Genomic DNA, 23435 nt, shown 5'->3' on the forward strand with positions numbered 1-23435 from the left:
CGGCAGATACAGCACCAGTTACAGCACCAGATACAGCACCAGATACAGCACCACCAGCACCAGATACAGCAGATACAGCCAGCATATACAGCACCACCAGATACAGGCAGATACAGCACCAGATACAGCACAGATACAGCACCAGCAGCCAGATACAGCACAGTACAGCAGATACAGTGGCACCACCAGATACAGTGGCAGATACAGTGGCAGATACAGCACCAGATACAGCACCAGATACAGCACCAGTTACAGCACCAGACAGCAGCAGATACAGATACAGCAGTGGCAGATACAGCACCAGATACAGCACCACATACAGCACCAGATACAGCACCAGATATACAGCACCAGATACAGCACCAGATACAGAACCAGATATAGCACCAGTTACAGCACCAGATACAGCACCAGATACAGCACCAGATACAGTGGCCGATACAGCACCAGATACAGCGGCAGATACAGCACCAGATACAGCACCAGATACAGCACCAGATACAGCGGCAGATACAGCGGCAGATACAGCACCAGATACAGCACCAGATACAGCGGCAGATACAGCGGCAGATACAGCACCAGATACAGAACCAGATATAGCGAGTTCCATCCCGACTATGAATGTTGTCTGCATGAAGTAAGTACGTTCTCCCTGTGACCGTACAGTATAGAAGCTGGGAGGTCACGTTGCAATAGACAATAGACAATAGGTGTAGGAGTAGGCCATTCGGCCCTTCGAGCCAGCACCACCATTCAATGTGATCATGGCTGATCATCCACAATCAGTACCCCGTTCCTGCCTTCTCCCCGTATCCCCTGACTCCGCTATCTTTAAGAGCCCTATCTAGTTCTCTCTTGAAAGCATCCAGAGAACCGGCCTCCACCGCCCTCTGAGGCAGAGAATTGTATGATGTTGGTGAGACTGCATTTAAAGTGTGTTCAGTTCTGGGCACCGTGTTACAGGAATGATGCTGTCAAGCTGGAAAGGGTAAAGAGACGATTTATAAGGATGTTGCCCCAACAGCTGCTGACAACCTTCTACCGCTGCACCACAGAGAGCATATTAACGTATGGCATCTCTGTGTGGTATCTCAGCTGCACGGAGGCGGAGAGGAGAGCTCTTCAGCGCTTTGTCCACAGAGCGCGGAGGATTATTGGGACACAGCTACCAGCCTTGGAGGGCATCTACCGCACACGGTGCCTCAGGAAGGCCGTCAGCATTCACAAAGACTCCCCACACCCTTGTAACGGACTGTTCGAACTACTTCCCTCCGGCAGACGTTACAAGGCCTTCTACACCCGAACCTCCAGACTCAGAAACAGCTTCATTCCCAGAGCTATAGCGGCTCTGAACCGGCCCTGCTGAGTGCCCCCCATCCCCCCTGGACTGTCTCCCTCGGATGGTCACGACACACGGCTTATTTATTTATTTTACTTTTCTTTTTCATCGGTTGTAGCTGCGTACTAAATCTCGTTGCACTGACGTGCAATGACAATAAAAGATATTGTTATTATTATTATTATTATGTTGTCAGGACTAGAGGGTGTGAGCTATAGGGAGAAATTGGGTAGGCTGGGACTCTACTCCATGGAGCGCAGGAGGATAAGGGGCGATCTTATAGAGGTGCATAAAATCATGAGGAATAGATCGGGTAACCATATAACCATATAACAATTACAGCACGGAAACAGGCCATCTCGACCCTTCTAGTCCGTGCCGAACACATAATCTCCCCTAGTCCCATCTACCTGCACTCAGACCATAACCCTCCATTCCTTTCCCGTCCATATAACTATCCAATTTATTTTTAAATGATAAAAACGAACCTGCCTCCACCACCTTCACTGGAAGCTCATTCCACACAGCTACCACTCTCTGAGTAAAGAAGTTCCCCCTCATGTTACCCCTAAACTTCAGTCCCTTAATTCTCATGTCATGTCCCCTTGTTTGAATCTTCCCTAACTCTCAGTGGGAAAAGCTTTTCCACGTCAACTCTGTCTATCCCTCTCATCATTTTAAAAACCTCTATCAAGTCCCCCCTTAACCTTCTGCGCTCCAAAGAATAAAGCCCTAACTTGTTCAACCTTTCTCTGTAACTTAGTTGCTGAAACCCAGGCAACTTTCTAGTAAATCTCCTCTGTACTCTCTCTATTTTGTTGACATCCTTCATGAGGCGAAAAGATACTCCAGAATTGGCCTCACCAATGCCTTATACAATTTTAACATTACATCCCAACTTCTGTACTCTATACACTGGGTAGATGCACAGAGTCTCTTGCCCAAAGTAGGGGAATCGAGGACCAGATGATATAGGTTCAAGTTGAAGGGGAAAAGATTTAATAGGAATCTGAGGGGTAACTTTTCCACACAAAGTGTGGTGGATGTATGGAACAAGCTGCCAGAGGAGGTAGTTGAGGCAGGAAGAAACAGTTAGACAGGTACATGGATAGGACAAGTTTAGAGGGATATGGACCAAACGCAGGCATGTACCACTAGTGTTGCTGGGACATTGTTGGCCGGTGTGAGCAAGTTGGGTCGAAGGGCCTGTTTCCACACTGTATCACTCTATGACTCTGTGACTAACATAGAAACATAGAAAATAGGTGTAGGAGTAGGCCATTCGGCCCTTCGAGCCTGCACCGCCATTCAATATGATCATGCCTGATCATCCAACTCAGTATCCCATCCCTGCCTTCTCTCCATACCCTCTGATCCCTTTAGCCACAAGGGTCCACATCTAACTCCCTCTTAAATATAGCCAGTGAACTGGCCTCAACTACCTTCTGTGGCAGAGAATTCCATGACATGCCAGGTTCACATGTCTGTATGAACGCTCAGCTCCAACAGCATCAAAGGAGTCTCTCGAGAGTTCGATATCTTCTTTGGGAAGACAGTGGTTTTCCACAGATATGATTTTTTTCTTCACAAAGGGCTGCGATTCAAAACAATCTGCACAGCGACACAGCGGGTAGAACTGCTCCCTGTCAGAGCCAGAACTCTGTGCTTGGCCCTGGGTCCGGGTGCTGTCTGTGTGGACTTTCCACATTCTCCCTGAGACTGAGTGCGTGGGTTTTCTCCGGGTGCTCTGGATTCCTCCAATGCCCCAAAGACGTGCGGGTTTTGTAGGTTAATTGGCCGTCTGTAAAAAACTGTCATTCTCGTCTAGTTAGTGTATGTACTTTAACATTTGCTCCCTAACCACCCAGACCAGTTTACAGAGGCCAGTTGATCCACAAATCCACACGTCTTTGGGATATGGGAGGAAACCGGAGCACCTGGACAAAACCCACGCGCTCACAGGGATGACGTGGAAACTCCACACAGACAGCACAGGATGAAACCCGGGACTGTAGTGCTGTCAGGCAGCAGCTCTACCATTACAGCTGCATTACTGTGCACTCCTGAATATACAATCTTTTGATTCACAACATAGAACAGTACAGCATAGGATGAGGCCATTTGGCCCACAATGTTTGTGCCCAACATGTTGCCAATGACCAACTCGGAACTGCATGTTCTATCCCTGCCCATCTATGTGCTTATCCAAAGAGATTAGGAAGGTTTCTTTGGAGCTGTTCTGATTATACTGATACAAGTGAGTGAGTTGACTTTCCTCTCATGAACGCACACCTCCAGATTCAGGGACAGTTTCTTCCGAATTGCACACAAATGCTGGAGAAACTCAGCAGGTGCAGCAGCATCTAAGGAGTGAAGGAAATCTGAAGAAGGGTTTCAGCCCAAAACGTTGCCTATTTCCTTCACTCCACAGATGCTGCTGCACCCGCTGAGTTTCTCCAGCATTTTTGTCTCCTGGGATTTTCCAGCATCTGCAGTTTCTTCTTAAACAGTTTCTTCCCGGCTGTTATCAGGCAACTGAACCACCCTACCACAACCAGAGAGCAGTGCTGAACTACTATCTACCTCATTGGTGACCCTCGGACTATCCTTGATCGGACTTTACTGGCTTTACCTTGCACTAGACGTTATTCCCTTATCATGTATATGGACACTGTGAATATCTCGATTGTAATCATGTATTGTCTTTCCGCTGACTGGTTAGCACACAACAAAAGCTTTTCACTGTACTTCGGTACACACTGAACTAAACTTTTCACTGCTCCTCAGGAAACTGGACAGCAACAAGCAAAGCTGGACGATAATTTTGCTGGCGAGTGGTATTTTTAACTTTTCAATCATTGCCTGTTATTCTCCGAGCCTAACTCTTTCATTCGTGCTTAGTTGCATGAAGCTGAATTACCCAAAGTGTTACAAAAGCAATTTCGTTACCAAAATAGCATAAAGCTGTGTGGCATTTTAGACCAAAGCTTTTCATCTTTCAACTAAAGGTGCTATAATTGTTTGGATTGTGACAGATGCAAATTTGGCCTCATTCAACGTAGTAATTGCTTCCCTTCAGAACATTGCAAGATCAAAGACTCTGCGGCAGCAGGTTTCAAAGAACATTGTCCGGCTTTTCAAATGAGCAGCACGGTAAGTGCCAGATAATTGAAAAGAACAATTTTACTGATGCAAATAGAATATTGTTACTGTGTTGTGGAAACCAAAGAAAAAGTCCATATCCATTTCCCAGCCATCTGTCCCTATCACTTTACTGTTAATTCCATTGAATTTACCACACAAATAAAAGGGCCTCTCAGCCGGTCGCACCGAGATATCACATGAGCCCCATAATATTACGCAAGCCCAAAGTCCCAACCCTAAACGTCACCCATCCATGTCCTCCAGAGATGCTGCCTGACCCACTAAATTACTCCAGCACTTTCATTTGCTTTTAATCAAAAGACAATGGACAATAGACAATAGGTGCAGGAGGAGGCTATTCAGCCCTTCAAGCCAGCACCGCCATTCAATGTGATCATTGCTGATCATCCCCAATCAGTACCCCGTTCCTGCCTTCTCCCCATATCCCCTGACTCCGCTATATTTAAGAGCCCTATCTAGCTCTCTCTTGAAAGTATCCAGAGAACCGGCCTCCACCGCCCATTTAAAACGGAGACGAGGAAACACTTTTTCACACAGAAGGTTGTGAGTCTGTGGAATTCTCTGCCTCAGGGGGCAGTGGAGGCCGGTTCTCTGGATACTTTCAAGAGAGAGCTAGATAGGGCTCTTGATGATAGCGGAGTCAGGGGATATGGGGAGAAGGCAGGAACGGGGTACTGATTGGGGATGACCACGACAGATAGCACAATGGGCTAAGAGTTCGGCTGGCGACCGGAAGGTAGCCGGTTCAAATCCCGCTTGGAGTGCATACTGTCGTTGTGTCCTTGGGCAAGACACTTCACCCACCTTTGCCTGTAATGGAATGTTACGGCGGCAGGCGCGGGCACACCGCGACGCCCTGTGTCTCCCTTTCAAGGGAGATGCTAAAAATGCATTTCGTTGTCTCTGTACTGTACACTGACAATGACAATAAATTGAATCATTTCATTTTTTTTCAGCCATGATCACATTGAATGGCGGTGCTGGCTCGAAGGGCCGAATGGCCTACTCCTGCACCTATTGTCTATTGTCTATATATCTGAGATTAGTAGATTGGTTTGTTGGGATACTGAGAAAAAGGATGTTTTTGGAGCGTGGTCTCATTAATTGACGCCATGAGCTTGCAGAGCTAATTGGCCACTCACTCCTGGTTATGTGTGCTGTTGTCCTTCTCGGCTGCGTCAGAACCTTGCTTAAAAATGTGCGCAAGACAGCAGCGGCCTATGATGGCGAGCAGGAAGGATACAGATTCCCCACTGCTGTGGAAACGGGTCTCATCATCAACTGTTACACTGACGCATGAGATTCCCCACTTTTAAAGCTGACATCCTTTCATCTCAGCAGATGCATCACATTGACGAGTAGCCATGACAACTTGCTTCATGGTGGGAGAGACTCAATCAAGGGCTATGGAATGATTCTGATGAGTTACTGATTTCTAATCAAATCGAAGAGCATTTTTTTTGTAGCAATTGCTGTTTATTTTTAAAGGAAAGATGATCATTGATTCAGAACATTATTGTTTCTCCCCAACCTGCAGCGTTTTCAACTCTGAGTCAGAAGCATACATCTCCCATCGTGCAGGGAGGAACTGCAGATGCTGGTTTATACTGAAGATAGACACCAAATGCTGGAGTAACATAGAAACATAGAAATAGAAACATAGACAATAGGTGCAGGAGTAGGCCATTCGGCCTTTCGAGCCTGCACCGCCATTCAATATGATCATGGCTGATCATCCAACTCAGTATCCTGTACCTGCCTTCTCTCCATACCCCCTGATCCCCTTAGCCACAAGGGCCACATCTAACTCCCTCTTAAATATAGCCAGTGAACTGGCCTCAACTATCCTCTGCGGCAGAGAGTTCCAGAGATTCACCACTCTCTGTGTGAAAAAAGTTCTTCTCATCTCGGTTTTAAAGGATTTCCCCCTTATCCTTAAGCTGTGACCCCTTGTCTTGGACTTCCCCAACATCGGGAGCAAACTTCCTGCATCTAGCCTGTCCAACCCCTTAAGAATTTTGTAAGTTTCTATAAGATCCCCTCTCAATCTCCTAAATTCTAGAGAGTATAAACCAAGTCTATCCAGTCTTTCTTCATAAGACAGTCCTGACATCCCAGGAATCAGTCTGGTGAACCGTCTCTGCACTCCCTCTATGGCAATAATGTCCTTCCTCAGATTTGGAGACCAAAACTGTACGCAATACTCCAGGTGTGGTCTCACCAAGACCCTGTACAACTGCAGTAGAACCTCTCTGCTCCTATACTCAAATCCTTTTGCTATGAATGCTAACATACCATTCGCTTTCTTTACTGCCTGCTGCACCTGCATGCCTACTTTCAATGACTGGTGTACCATGACACCCAGGTCTCGCTGCATCTCCCCTTTTCCCAATCGGCCACCATTTAGATAATAGTCTGCTTTCCTGTTTTTGCCACCAAAATGGATAACCTCACATTTATCCACATTAACTCAGCAGAACAAGCAGCATCTCTGTTTTCAAGAGAGAGTCAAGGGCCTGCCCCACATACACGACCTTTACATGCGACTGCAGGCACTCACGATAGGTCGCCGAACTGTTCCACACGTTGAAATTCAGCAGCGACCAGAAAGATGGTACGACATTTTGGAGACCTCTCACAACCATGGTCTTCGGAGGTCTCCTATGGTCGCAACATGGTGAAAATTTTGGCGACACTATCACAGGTGCCAGAGGTCGCCTGGAAAGGTCGCATAAGTGGGACAGGCCCTTTAGATTTAGCTCGTCGAGCTAAGGGAATCAAGGAATGTGGGGAGAAATCCGGAATGGGGTACCATGATCATATCGAATGGCGGTGCTGGATCGAAGGGCCGAATGGCCTACTTCTACACCTATTTTTGATATTTCTATGTATCTATCTCAGGAGAAAAGAAATAGGTGACGTTTAGGGTTGAAACCCTTCCTGTCAGACTTCTTCCGTCTGAAGAAGGGTCTCAACCTGAAACGTCACCTATTCCTTCTCTCCAGAGATGCTGCCTGTCCCGCTGAGTTACTCCAGCATTTTGTGTCTATCTGTTGACTGTGCGTCTCCAAGGCTGCGTGTTGAGGCTTGGGACTGAAATCTTGGCTCACATTCTAATGATAACTGCAGTTGGTGCTACCTTGCTTATCTCTTTCATCTGCGGCGCATCTAACAAAATCCCGCAGCAACTTTCTGCAAGAAAATTGGGAGTTAACACTCGTGTTTCCAGGAGAGAGAGAGAGTCGAGGACTAGAGGACACAGCCTCAGAACAGGCGGTGTCCTCTAGTCCTTATTCTTGTCCTGTGGCCCCTGGTTCTGGACTCACCCAACATCGGGAACATGTTTCCTGACTCTAGCGTGTCCAAACCTTTAATAATCTTATATTTTTCAATAAGATAACCTCTAATCCTTCTAAACTCCAGATATAAGATTCACATCTGATCGAGCATTGACTTGTCAATATTAGAAGAGAGTGAAACCCTGCCAATAACCACTGATGATTTCAGTTTCCTAAACACAACCCAGGACGTCTTTCTCCATGTTTCAGGCTGAAGCCGCTACTGCTGGACTCACCAATCAGTAGAAGACTATTTCATTTTCTATCCTATCTGTTCTGAGTATTATGTTGAAAATTTCATTCAAATCTTGACCTTTTCAATTCCAGGGAACATCAGCCTAATTTGTCAGGGATTAATGCCTGATGCTTTGATGTCTTAATATGCTTGCAGAATCTCTGTGTGATTCTTTCTTTACCGTATCTGCCAGAGCTATGTTTAGGTGACTTTAGTTTAGAGCTACAGCTTGGAAATAGGCCCTTCTGCCCACTGAGTCCGGGCCGACCAGCGATCCCCGCACATTAACACTGTTCTACTCACACTGAGGCCAATTTTAGAATTTTGACCAAGCCAATTAAGGTACAAACCTGACGTTTCTGGAGTGTGGAAGGAAACCGGAGCACCTGGGGAAAACCCACGCCGTTCACGGGCAGAACGTGCAAACTGCGTACAGACAGCACCCGTAGTCAGGATCGAACCCAGGTCTCTGGCTCTGTAATGGGAATGTCCCACTTCGGCCCTTCAAGCCAGCACCGCCATTCAATGTGATCATAGCTGATCATCCCCAATCAGTACCCCATTCCCGCCTTCTCCCCATATCCCCTGACTCCGCTATTTTTATGAGCCCTATCTAGCTCTTTCTTAAAAGTATCCAGAGAACCGGCCTCCACCACCCTCTGGGGCAGAGAATTCCACAGACTCACCACTCTCTGTGAGAAAAAGTGTTTCCTCTTCTTTGTTTTAAATGGCTTACTCCTTATTCTTAAACTGTGGCCCCTGGTTCTGGACTCCCCCAACATCGGGAACATGTTTCCTGCCTCTAGCATGTCCAAGCCCTTAACAATCTTATATGTTTCAATGAGATACCCTGTCATCCTTCTAAACTTCAGAGTGTACAAGCCCAGCCACTCCATTCTCTCAGCATATGACAGTCCCGCCATCCCGGGAATTAACCTTGTAAACCTACGCTGCACTCCCTCAATAGCAAGAATATCCTTCCTCAAATTAGGACCCATTCCACCCATTGTGCTTGTGTGTGGCCTGAGTGTATCCTTGTACAGTATTATTTGATTGGATTGGACCAAATGCAGACAAAAGCTTTTCATTGCATCCTGTTACCTGAGATAACAATACATCTTAGGTAGACAAAAATGCTGGAGAAACTCAGCGGGTGATGCAGCATCTACGGAAGGGTCATCTAGAAGCGTCTCGACCCGAAACGTCGCCTATTCCTTCGCTCCATAGATGCTCCAGACCCGTCTGAGTTTCTCCAGCATTTTTGTCTACCTGGGATTTTTCCAGCATCATAATTCCTTCTTTCACACCAAATTTGAAACTGACAAAATAAACCTGATTTTGAACTCATTCTTTTGGTGATTCAAAAGATCTAAAAAGTGGAGAACTCAGAAGGAGCATTGGAGACTTAACGGGTGACGAGAGACCCTTCTTTTCAAACGATTGACCTTGCAGTAAAAAATGCCCATACTGAAGCTATAAAAAGCATTTTTGTCGATTTACAGCCATTCAAGCAAGCAAAGTTTAATGTTGATCTCAAATGACAGCCTGACTTTCTCATCCACTGATGCTCACTCACAGACACTAGGGAATTAAACTGCAAACCTGTACCCATCCAATTGGAGAGTGGGATGAAATCAAACTGATCTCGGAGAAAACCCACCGTAATCACGGGATGCCAAAATTAAGTACTTTTCTTCCAGCACTCCGTACACCACAGCACCAGATACGTGGCTCAGGATCGAATACATGGGACTCTGGTGCTGCCAGATGCGTATTGGCCGAAAGGCCTGTGTCTGCATGACTCGATAACACTGAGTTTTGAGAGTTAAGGCCATTACCACTTACGCAAATTTGTACTATAATTCTGCCATAGTCACAGCCGGCACCCACTATAGTCACAGCCGGCACCCACCATAGTCACAGCCGGCACCCACTATAGTCACAGCCGGCACCCATCATGGTCACAGCCGGCACCCACTATAGTTGCAGCAAGTCTCCAGACAAGTTTAGTTTTTTTGTTAGTGGGACTGCAGGAACATTATTTAGTTTGAACCTATATTTGAATGACAATAAACCTGATTCTGATTCTGATTCTGATCTATGGAGAGAAGGAATTGGCGACTTATCGGGTCGAGACCCTTCTTGCAGCCCACCAGGCCCATACTGACCATCGATCAGCCATTCACACCAGTTTCATGTTATTCCGTCTTTCTCATCCACTCCTCACTCACACACTAGGGAATTAAACTGCAAACCTGTACGTCTTTGGAGAGTGGGATGAAACAAAAGATCTCGGAGAAAACCCACGCAGATCACGGGGGAAAAAGTATAGACTCCGTACAGACAGCACCCGTGGTCAGGATCGAACCCGAGTCTCTGGTGCTGCCAGAATTATTGTGAGGAGGTCTCAGATGTTGTTTTGGACTAGAAGCGATTACAACACTAGAGTGGGATCAAGAAATGGGGAAGTCAGAAAGATTGAGAATGTTAAATCATAAATATATTATAAAAGTACACACATATTTGGACAGGTATGTAGATAGGAAAGGTTTAGAATAACATGGACCAAATGCAGAACAATTGGTTGGTATGGATGAGTTGGGCCCAGAGACCAACGGGCAGAGACCAGCACCACTGCGTCACTAATGAATGAATGAACGGGCCTATCCACGTGCTGTATGACTATCACCCTCCATCTCCGATCTCTGGAGTTTGGCAGGCAGTTTCTTGGGCATGTTTTCATTCAGGTACACGTTGTACTAACAAATAATGCATGCAGCTCCAGCTTCAACATTTTGCTGGTTATTTTTCAAAGACATTTCCAGATGTCCAGAACAACAGAGATCGTACAGATTAACACCAGGATGAAAATATTCAAAAACTCCCTAAATCGCATCAATATCAGTAACAGGCATTCCGAAAATTACTGGATAGCTTCGGTGTCTGTTTTTTTTGGTTTACTAAATAAAATCTTGAATTTAGCGAATCATTTAGGATGCACAGCTACGACTTCTTAGTCTCAAGTCTCAAGAGTCTGTGGTAGGCATGTTGACCCAACGGGAGAGTTGCTGCTGCACAGCACCAGAGACCCAGGTTCGATCCTGACTACGGGTGCTGACTCTACGGAGTTTGTACATTTTCCAGGTGACCTGCGTGGGTTTTCGCCGAGATCTTCGGTTTCCTTCCACACACTAAAGACGTACAGATTTGTCGGCCAATTGGCTTGGTGTAAATGTAAATTGTCCCTAGTGTGCATAGGATAGTGTTAGTGTGCGGGGATCTCTGGTCGGGGTGGTCTCGGTGTTCCGATGGGCCTGTTTCATCACTGTATCTCCAAACTCAACTAAACCAGAACCCCCAACCCAAAACGTCACCTATCCATGTTCTCCACAGATGCTGCCTGACCCACTGAGTTACTCCAGCACTCTGTGAAACGTCACCTATCCATTTTCTCCACAGATGCTGCCTGATCCGCTGAGTTACGCCAGCACTCAGTGAAACGTCAACTATCCATGTTCTCCACAGATGCTGCCTGACCCACTGAGTTGCTCCAGCACTCTGTGAAACGTCACCTATCCATGTTCTCCACAGATGCTGCCTGACCCGCTGAGTTACTCCAGCACTCTGTGAAACGTCACCTATCCATGTTCTCCACAGATGCTGCCTGACCCACTGAGTTACTCCAGCACTCTGCTCACATTTGCCCATGGAGGGGCCGCTGGAGGCTGCGACAACTCGGGGTCCGCGTGGATCGGGCGCCACTGGAAGCCCCACAGAGGTTGAGCAGATGGATCAATGGATGGCCGGCAGTGGCATGGAGCAACGTTGGGGGACATCGACAGCATCAACATTCCAGTCCGACAACTGCGACTTCAGCCAGTGCTGCTATGCCAGGACAACTGGCCTCTGACTCAAACAGCCAAATGGCCTACTCCTGCACCTGTTGTCTATTATCTATTGTCTACTATTGAAAAAACGCATGATCAAATTTGGTTACACGTTCTCCCTTCCTATCTGACAGCGCCACTAATTGTCATTTCCAAATATTTACGACAATATTGACAATATCAACGGGTCAATGGTTGAAAGGGTCAAGAGCTTCAAATTCCTGGGCGTGCACATCTCTGAAGATCTTTCCTGGTCCGAGAACACTAATGCAATTATCAAGAAAGCACATCAGCGCCTCTACTTCCTGAGAAGATTACGGAGAGTCGGTTTGTCAAGGAGGACTCTCTCTAACTTCTACAGGTGCACAGTAGAGAGCATGCTGACCAGTTGCATTGTGGCTTGGTTCGGCAGCTTGAGCGCCCTGGAGAGGAAAAGACTACAAAAAGTAGTAAACGCTGCCCAGTCCATCATCGGCTCTGACCTTCCTTCCATCGAGGGGATCTATCGCAGTCGCTGCCTCAAAAAGGCTGGCAGTATCATCAAAGACCCACACCATCCTGGCCACACACTCATCTCCCAGCTACCTTCAGGTAGAAGGTACAAGAGCCTGAAGACTGCAAAAACCAGGTTCAGGAATAGCTACTTCCCCACAGCCATCAGGCTATTAAACCTGGCTCGGACAAAACTCTGATTATTGATAACCCATTATCTGTTATTTGCACTTTATAATTTTATTTATTCACGTGTCTATATATTTATATAACGGTATATGGACACACTGATCTGTTCTGTATTCATGCCTACTATGTTCTGTTGTGCTGAAGCAAAGCAAGAATTTCATTGTCCTATCTGGAACACATGACAATAAACTCACTTGAACTTGGACTTGAACTTGAACTTGAACTTGAGCCATGAATGTGGAAACTCAGAAGCAGGAGATGTTTTTGATTTCCCTGACCTCAAGCAGATGTCACCTCAGATACAGACTGCAGCATTGTTTCAAGGTTAAAAGCGAAGCATGGAATCATATGCTGAAAGCATTTCACTTTGAACTGCCTGCTTTATCTCTACACATTCCTAATTTGCTGCAAGATGTGGCTCCACACTAACACACTAACGCATGTTGAGGATTAATGTTCGGATGCTGGAAGGGCAGACAGAGACCTCATTCTAAGCTGTATGTCTAACGGGGGCGACCATCGGTCATCTCAACCCTTCCAAAATATTGTGCCATCCTCGCCAGATGGCAATTGATGCCGGCTCTACCGATAATTTATAAAGTAGAGAGTGAATGATTTGTGTTAGCCAGAGCGAGTGAAGAATAAAGCCCCGTCCCACTTTCACGACCTAATTGGCGACCTTTGCCGAGTTTGCCCTTGACCCATACGCGCAGCATGGTCGCCACGAGGTTGTAGGAGATCTTTGTAACTCTTCCTCATGCTCGTGAGTGGTCTCCGCGTACTCGTGGCCTAAGTAGGTTGCGGCGTTTTTTCCAGCCTGAAAAAAATGTCCACGCGTAAAAAAAAGGTCGGCATCGATAATAATGGTGGTAGGTTGGTAACTGGCCCGAGGAAAAAATCCAAATGTGACATCATTTTATCATGTGATCATTTACCACTCAAAGCTAGTTGTAGTTGGTCTTATGTGTGGAAGAATGAGGTCGAGGGGGGTCATAGGAGGTCGTAGACACAGTTGTAGGAGGTCTTTCACTTCAGCGAGTCACCACGACCTTGACATTTTTTTCAACTCGTCTAGGATCTTCTAAACTCATGGATTAGGTCGTCCAAGTGGGACAGGCCCATAAGGAGTATAAAGGGCCTGTCTCATTTAGGCGACTCTTTAGGCGACTGCCAGGGACTAGTTTTAATGGCATTCACCTACGACACCTGTGACAACACCTGTGACAACACCTGTGACACCACCTGTGACAGCACCTGTGACACCACCTGTGACAACACCTGTGACACCACCTGTGACAGCACCTGTGACAACACCTGTGACAGCACCTGTGACACCACCTGTGACAGCACCTGTGACAGCACCTGTGACAACACCTGTGACAGCACCTGTGACAGCACCTGTGACAGCACCTGTGACAGCACCTGTGACACCACCTGTGACACCACCTGTGACAGCTCCTGTGACAACACCTGTGACAACACCTGTGACAGCACCTGTGACACCACCTGTGACAGCACCTGTGACACCACCTGTGACAGCACCTGTGACACCACCTGTGACAACACCTACAACAACCTAAACAAACGACAACAAAAATTGTCGCCACATGTTGAAAATTTTGCGTCCAAAAAAATAGCCCAAGTGGGCCAGGCCCTTAGAAGTGACTACAAAGAGTCAGGTCGCAGACCAGGCATGATCGTGCTGAACATGTGCAAGGCTGGAGGGGCTGAGTGGTCTTGAATGAAATGACCCCAGCGCTCAACAGCTAGCTGGGGTCATTTGTGTCATGGTGGAAATGTGTCATCCTCGATAACAATCAGCACGGGAGCACCTCAAGGCTGCGTGCTCAGCCCCCTGCTGTACTCACTCTATACTCATGACTGCGTAGCCGGTCATAGTGCGAACTCCATCATCAAGTTCGCCGACGACACCACTGTTGTGGGACGTATCACTGATGGGGATGAGTCAGAATACAGAAGGGAGATCGAGCAACTGTCCATATGGTGCCAGCGCAATAACCTGGCCCTCAACACCAGCAAAACCAAGGAACTGATTGTGGACTTTGGAAGGAGTAGGAGGGGGACCCACAGTCCCGTTTATATTAACGGGTCGATGGTTGAAAGGGTCAAGAACTTCAAATTCCTGGGCGTGCACATCTCTGAAGATCTTTCCTGGTCCGAGAACACTGATGTAATTATCAAGAAAGCTCATCAGCGCCTCTACTTCCTGAGAAGATTACGGAGAGTCGGTTTGTCAAGGAAGACTCTCTCTAACTTCTACAGGTGCACAGTAGAGAGCATGCTGACCGGTTGCATCGTGGCTTGGTTCGACAACTTGAGCGCCCTGGAGAGGAAAAGACTACAAAAAGTAGTAAACACTGCCCAGTCCATCATCGGCTCTGACCTTCCTTCCATCGAGGGGATTTATCGCAGTCGCTGCCTCAAAAAGGCTGGCAGTATCATCAAAGACCCACACCATCCTGGCCACACACTCATCTCCCTGCTACCTACAGGTAGAAGGTACAGGAGCCTGAAGACTGCAACAACCAGGTTCAGGAATAGCTACTTCCCCACAGCCATCAGGCTATTAAACCTGGCTCGGACAAAACTCTGAACATTAATAGCCCATTATCTGTTATTTGCACTTTACCAGTTTATTTATTCATGTGTGTATATATTTATATCATGGTATATGGACACATTGATCTGTTTTGTAGTAAATGCCTACTATGTTCTGTTGTGCTGAAGCAAAGCAAGAATTTCATTGTCCTATACAGGGACACATGACAATAAACTCACTTGAACTTGACTTGACTTGACTAGTTGTCTTTGTCACGTGCTCCTTCAGTGCGTCTCGCTGTATATTGTACTATTTACCCGTCAAGAAGACCATTAGTGCCAGTTCCGCGTGATGCAATGCTCAATGCTCCAGTTCAAACGATGCTACCTGACCCGCTGCATTCCTCTTAAAACTTAATGGAATGAACATTGAGTAGGTAACTAACCAAACTCCCCCACCTCCCCCCATCACTTTCTTCATCACACCATTCCTTTCCCTCCCTCTCTCCCCTCTGTCCCACCTCAACCTACGCCGTGCTTTCATCCATTCATCATCATTGAAAACATTAGCGACGCAGTGGCGCTGGTTTCCGACAGGAACGGTGATGGACGCACCACACATCTCCCTCCTCCAGTTCCTGCGGACTTCTGCCGCTGGAAGTACAGGATCTTGGTGTGTGTGTGTTTTATCATTGTTCCTTACAATGCCGTGTACGGCAGTGATCGCAACTTCTACTGAAGTGTGGATGGCCGTTGGCTCTCTGGTAGCTTGTCCGCCCTTTGACAGGTCTTGGTTTTGGTCCTGCTGGGGGTCCACAGCCCCCTCCTCACCTGGCAAACCAGGTGGGGGAGACGGTTTAGTCACCATGGAGCAGGCAGCACGGGATTACATGGTGCCCGTGGCGGGGGGAACTCCCCCTGACCTGACACTAAAGGATTAAAGACTGTGCTCTTTCATCCCAATGTTGAACATCATTGTTTTGGCTATAAAACCAAAAGCAATCAAGACATTGAGAAACCAGGACTGAGTTCAGTGCCACAGACAAAATGCCCAGCCATCTTTTGGTGATATCAATATGCTCATCTATACCCTTTAAAGAAAATGTTAGTTAATTTTTGGTTTCCAAGCATTGTGCTGTTAATCCTGGCCAGATTTTGAGATGCTAGGACTTTAAAATTGAATAAAAGCTTCAGGGCTGCTGGGAGATTTGGTCAATTAGGAATTGCTTTCTGCAGAGCTGGGACAAGCTGCAGAGTGATGCCAGTTTGTCTGGAGCCTAGATCCAAGCTGCAGGAAAAGAATAAGAACATCTGCAGACCCTGTCAATTAGGTGCAAAATGCATAGAATGGATTGAAGGAATGCAAACCAGGCATACACCTTGTAAATAATTGTAATAATAGTGTTGATTGCATGCGTTGTCTGGTTTTATTGCAGAGCAGGGTAAATGTTACGATGTTTGCTTCCTCCGAGAAGCCCTGTTTAAATACAATGTTTTTAGTTGCTGTATTATTGGGTTAGGGAAATGTCTGTAATGTATGGGGTTAATCAATATCTGTAATTGGATTGTTCAGAGACCACCCCCATGTGGTTCGGCCCCTCAAGGTACCGGGACCTACAAAAGTCCTCTGCCACGAGGTGCGGCGTCGATCTTCTGGGAGAGCACTTTGGACTGTGTGAGCTTGTGGAGTGTCTCTGTTTGAGCGAGACCTAGAGGGCTTGAACAGGCAGATACAGGGATCGAACCCGCGGTGGATAGGTACGGTGGTGGGAACTGTAATTGTGTTTTGTTACAATAAGGATTAGTTGATCTAGTGCTTGATTCAGTGATTTTTGACTGAAACTAGACTGGGGGGGAAAGCGTAGAACGAGCAATTTACAATGCTACTCGCTGTCCCATTTTAAATGAGCACCAAACACCAACCAGACTCTCACACAGTGGAACCTGAAACATAAGGCCAGTGAGGTTAATTGGCTTGGTAAATGTAAATATTGTCCCCAGTGGGTATAGGATAGTGTTAATGTGTGGGTGGGCCAAAAGGGCCTGTTTTCCGCGCTGCATCTCTAAACTAAACTAAAATAAAGGTTAATTTGATTTCACGGACACACGCTCGTAAGCTTTGGCGATTGCTTTCAGAGCTCCCTTCACAATTGATTTACTGGGAGAGGCAGAAATAGATATGGGCGAGGATGTCAGGTGGTGGCTGAAGGATAAGTCACACTAACACATGCAAGCAACAAGTGAGGCCACATACCAACTGGAGGAACAGCTCATCATGTTCTTCTAGGGTAGCCTATAACCCAATGGTATGAATAAATGTATAGGCCAATTATTCACATACAAGGAATTTGCCTTGGTGCTCCACCCACGTGACAACATGACAAACAATGACATATGAACATTGAATTCTCCAATTTTGGTTAACATTCTAGGTAGTTGAGGCAGGGACTATCCCAACGTTTAAGAAACAGTTAGAAATGTACGTGGATGGGACAGGTTTGGAGGGATATGGACCAAATGCAGGCAGGTGGGACTAGTGTAGTGGGTACATGTTGGCCAGTGTGGGCAAGTTGGGCCAAAGGGCCTGTTTCCATGCTGTATCACTATGAGTCTCTCTCTCTCTCCCCCTCCTCCCTCTTTCCTGTGTTTCCCCCTCAACTCAATGAGCACCCATTTCAATCCCAATCACAATAATACTTTATTAGCCAAGTATGTTTTACAACAAACAAGGAATTTCATTTGCCGTCAGTCATACCAATAAAAAGCAACAGAACACACAAAACACATTTTAACATGAACATCCACCACAGTGACTCCTCCACATTCCTCACTGTGATGGAAGGTGAAAAAAAGTTCAAAACCCTTCCCTTCTTTCTCCCCTATTCTGCCCCTCTCTCTTCCTCCACCCACCCCTTTCCATATAACCATATAACAATTACAGCATGGAAACAGGCCATCTCGACCCTTCTAGTCCGTGCCGAACACATAATCTCCCCTAGTCCCATATACCTGCGCTCAGACCATAACCCTCCATTCCTTTCCCGTCCATATAACTAAACAATTTATTTTTAAATGATAAAAACTATCCTGCCTCCACCACCTTCACTGGAAGCTCATTCCACACAGCCACCACTCTCTGAGTAAAGAAGTTCCCCCTCATGTTACCCCTAAACTTCAGTCCCCTAATTCTCAAGTCATGTCCTCTTGTTTGCATCTTCCCTACTCTCAGTGGGAAAAGCTTATCCACATCGACTCTGTCTATCCCTCGCAACATTTTAAAGACCTCTATCAAGTCCCCCCTTAACCTTCTGCGCTCCAAAGAATAAAGCCCTAACTTGTTCAACCTTTCTCTGTAACTTAGTTGTTGAAACCCAGGCAACATTCTAGTAAATCTCCTCTGTACTCTCTCTATTTTTTTGACATCCTTCCTATAATTAGGCGACCAAAATTGTACACCATACTCCACAATTGGCCTCACCAATGCCTTGTACAATTTTAACATTACATCCCACTTCTATACTCAATGCTATACTATACTATACTATACTATGCTCCTTCCCTCTCACTTATTTACATGTCCTCTAATTATCTGACACCCTTTGTCACTTACCCCACCTATCTGCCAATGACCCCCCCCCTTCCACCTGTATCCACCTATTATGTAGTGAAAAACAAAGAACCACAGGTGCTGGTTTAAACCAACAATAGACACAAAGTACTGGAGTAAGTCAGTGGGTCACGCAGCAAATATCCACCTATCTCAAAACCAGATGGTCCCACTCCCTTCTCTCTTTTCTTGCTTTCTTCCCTCGTTCAGAGATAATTCTGAACAGGTTAATTCCCGGGATGGCGGGTCTGACATATGATGAAAGAATGGATCGACTGGACTAGTTTTCACTGGAATTTAGAAGGATGAGAGGGTATCTTAAAGAAACACATCAAAATTCTTAAGGGATAGGACACGCTAGATGCAGGAAACATGTTCCCCATGTTGTGGGAGTCCAGAACCAGGGGTCACAGTTTAAGAATAAGGGGGAGGCCATTTAGGACAGATGAGGAAAAACTTCTTCACCCAGAGAGTTGTGAACCTGTGGAATTATTCTTAAATTCCATTTCCTTTTCTAGAAAATGAGATGAAATGTCACGACCGTACCTTGCCAATTTGCTCAGCTCCTCTGCAGTCAGCACAGTGGATCGACTGCGGCGTTGGTGGAGCAACTCGACTTCCGGATTGACACACTTCACCTTTGCCTTAAGAGATGAGAGAAAACCTTGTTACACAGGTCACCACAGAAAATAGTTACATTGGAGGAAAAGCATCTCATTGGTGAACTTACAATGACTATTGTATGACTATTGATGTCTCTAACTTCAGGTAACCCTTGCATGCCCTCTCACTACATCCCTCCCCCACTCTAGTCGTCCAACAATAGACAATAGACAATAGGTGCAGGAGTAGGCCATTCGGCCCTTCGAGCCAGCACCGCCATTCAATGTGATCTTGGCTGATCATCCCCAATCAGTACCCCGTTCCTGCCTTCTCCCCATATACCCTGACTCCACTATCTTTAAGAGCCCTATCCAGCTCTCTCTTGAAAGTATCCAGAGAACCGGCCTCCATCGCCCTCTGAGGCAGAGAATTCCACAGACTCACAAATCTGTGAGAAAAAGTGTTTCCTCGTCTCCGTTGTAAATGGCTTACCCCTTATTCACTAGTTTCACTGTCGGCCTGTTTTACTCACTAGTTGCACTCGTTATCACCTACTCCACAGCTAACAATGGACCATTGTGGGCTCCACCTTTCCGTGACCATTGTTGCCCGCTTTGATTTGTCCTTTTGCATACCTTTCATTCAATTGTTCTTGGTACCTCTGCACATCTTTAGTTTTCCCCTCCCCTGACTCAGTCTGAAGAAGGGTCTCGACCCGAAACGTCTCCTTATCTCCAGAGATGCTGCCTGACCTGCTGAGTTACTCCAGACCTTTGTGTCGATGTTCAGTTCAAAACCAATCTGACCTGCAAACTCAGACCATCAGAACTCCCCCCCCCCCCCCCCCCACTCCCACACTATAATAAAATATGTTTTGCTATAACTTTTTCTGTTTGAAGTCTCTGTTTCTTCACATTGCTAGAATGTGTGGAGTACCTTCCATAAGCCAGGGTACTGTCCGATTCACCTCTACCCCATTGTGGACATTGGACTTTGTCTGTGGAACTGATGCTCTACAATGCTGAGAACTATATTCTGCACTCTGTATCTTCCCCTTTGCTCCATCTATTGTACTTGTGTTTGGAAATATTGTATCTATGTACGGTGAATTGTTTGCATTTTCTCCTCTGCCTGCATGCGCTCTATACCACTCCAATACAATACAACACAATACAATATTTATTCCATGTCATTTGAACCTCAGAGAGGCTCAAACGAAACTCCGTTTCCACAGCCATACAAACAAAGACAAATCCTACAAGACACAAACCAACACAATTTACACAAACATCCATCACAGTGAATCTCCTCCTCACTGTGATGGAAGGCAAAGTCTTGTCTCTCCTGCACCATTTTTCTCCCAATGTTGAAGCCCCAGGCTCCATTCCCCGTATCTCCATGTGTCTATCTAAAAAGCCTCTTACTGTAAATGGCACTACCATTGAGGGAGTGCAGCGTAGGTTCACAAGGTTATTTCCCGGGATGGCGGGGCTGTCATATGTTGAAATAATGGAGCAGCTGGGCTTGTACACTCTGGAATTTCGAAGGCGAGAGGGAATCTTATTGAAACATATAAGATTATTAAGGGATTGGACATGCTGGAGACAGGTGACATGTTCCCGATGTTGGGGGAGTCCCGAACCAGGGGCCACAGTTTAAGAATAAGGGGTAAGCCATTTAGAACGGAGATGAGGAAAAACATTTTCACCAAGAGAGTTGTGAATCTGTGGAATTCTCTCCCTCAGATGGCAGTGGAGGCTGATTCTCTGGATACTTTCAAGAGAGAGTTAGATTGAGCTCTTAAAGATAGTGGAGTTAAGGGGATATTGGGAGAAGGCAGGAACGGGGTACTGATTGTGGATGATCAGCCATGATCACAGTGAATGGTGGTGTAGGCTCGAAGGGCTGAAGGGCCTACTCCTGCACCTATTGTCTATTGCCTATTGTCTACCACTTAAGTGCCATCTGCCTCCACCACCATCAACTATTCTAACACAAGCATATCTACTTGAATGAAGTTTTGGTGTGTAGAAAGAGTAATGTTATGGGCAGTACTCAAATGACAGCTTGTGCATCATGAGAGAAGGAACTTCATGGTTCGATGTTGCAGTCAGGCAATTTATTAACCAGCAAAGGATGTTCTAAACTTTGTAAGAACTATATAAGTGATTCATGTGTGTGGCTAAAAGCACCTTGTTGACCCCCACACAGCTGCCATAATGGCTTGTCAATACAGACCTACAACATATAAATCCTAATTCATGGTTCACCACAGTTGTTATGACTTAAGGGCCAGTCCCACTTTCACGACCTAATTAACAACCTTTTTTACTCGTGGACATTTAACAACAGGCTAGAAAAAACGCCCCGACCTACTTGATGCCACGAGTACCTACGACTGGCATCACAACCTACCTACGACCTGCCTACGACCTCTTGATGACCATGCTGCGAGTAAGTCAAGGGCAAACTCAGCAAAGGTCATGAATTAGGTTGTGTAAGTGGGACAGGCCTTAACTAAATACTCAAAAAGTCTATAAATTATAAGTAACAAGTCAGAATGGACAATGGCTGACTGCCAACATTTTCCTCGTGAGAAACTTCCAAATCAGATCAGTTTTCTGGGGCAAGAAAGTAGCACAAAGCAGTTATTCATTTCATACATATCTGCAGGGGAAGCACACACCATGTTATTCTGGGAAACACTCTCTTATCTCCGAGATTGATGATCAAATAGACTCTGTGTTATCCCCATATGCTTTAACGTCTGGAGAAGGGTCTCGACCCGAAATGTCATCTCTTCCTCCTCCAGAGATGCTGCAGCTTGAGTTACGCCCCGCTGAGTTACTCCAGCATTTTGTGCCCACCTTCTGCTGCTTCTAACATTATTATAGAGCTCTTACAATAACTGAGTGGTAACACCCACGTCACGCTAACCAAAATAATGACTGCAGATAAATCTGGCTTCAAGATGGTTGAGTTCAGCTCTACAGCACAAACAGAAAGAGCAAACATTGGGCTCTGTTAATGTGTTTGTGCTAGTTTAGTTTAGACACTTGAGGTCATGTTGATCACACTCACCCTGCCAGCTGTGGGCAAACCAAACCACGGGATTGGGCTAATTACGGGGGGGGGGGGGGGGGGGGGGGGGGGGGGGGGGGGGGGGGGGGGGGGGGGGGGGGGGGGGGGGGGGGGGGACAAGGCCAGCTAATGTACACTATTAGGCTGCATGGCTTTCTGTTGGGAAGCAGTCAGAGTGGTTTCACAAATATCAGTCATTTTGTTAATGCAGTGAAGAGGAATGTTTGCTGAGCACAATGAAAATGAGCACACAACATCACCAGGGCAAACACTTGATGTGTTATTTACTGACTGCTTTGTTATTTTGAAGCAGTGGCTTTAAACTGACACAGGCGGTTTTTGTATTCACTCATGGAACATTGACATGGTGAGCTTTTACCTCACCTCCCTAATTGCCTTATCGGGAGATATCGGGAGATATAATGAGCCACTTTGCCTGGTGGTTCCACGTAGAATTAGGGAAGGCACAGTGATGCAGCGGTAGCTAGAGTTGCATACCTTCCAGCTCCAGTCCCCAGCCCCAACCCCACCCCAACTCCAACCCCAGCCCCAGCCCCCAACCCCAGTCCCCGGCCCCAGCCCCCCAACCCCCTGCACCCCCATTCAATATGACCAACCCCAGGCCCAGCCCCAGAGACCAACCCCAGCCAGTAGCCCCACCCCAACCTGCCTTCCCTCCATACCCCCTGATCAGCCTTAGCCCCAGGACCCACATCAGCCCCAACTCCCCTTAAACCCCAGCCCCAGCCCCATGAACCAACCCCAGCCCAGCCCCAACCCCCCCCAGCCCCCCAGCCCCAGCCCCAGTTCCCAGCCCCATTCCCCACTCTGTGTGTGCCCCAAAAAAGTTCAGTGAAAAAAGTTCCAGCCCCAGCCCCAGCCCCGGTTTTAGCCCCAGCCCCTTTATCCTTAAGCTGTGACAACCCCAGCCCCAGCCCCA

At 46.7% G+C, this 23435-nt stretch overlaps 1 protein-coding gene across 4 annotated transcripts in view; it reads right to left on the minus strand.

Annotated features, from left to right (window-relative positions):
* LOC129695067 (uncharacterized) overlaps positions 1-23435 on the minus strand; it is a 146858-nt gene that overhangs the window by 66991 nt on the left and 56432 nt on the right. For all 4 annotated transcript variants that reach the window (XM_055631820.1, XM_055631821.1, XM_055631819.1 and 1 more), the window contains one exon: positions 19358-19455. In XM_055631820.1, coding sequence (XP_055487795.1) covers positions 19358-19455 — 98 coding nt within the window. The remainder of the gene's footprint in view (positions 1-19357; positions 19456-23435) is intronic.

This window comes from Leucoraja erinacea, unplaced genomic scaffold (assembly GCF_028641065.1).
Source record: "Leucoraja erinacea ecotype New England unplaced genomic scaffold, Leri_hhj_1 Leri_92S, whole genome shotgun sequence".
Classification (NCBI taxonomy): Eukaryota; Metazoa; Chordata; class Chondrichthyes; order Rajiformes; family Rajidae; genus Leucoraja; species Leucoraja erinaceus.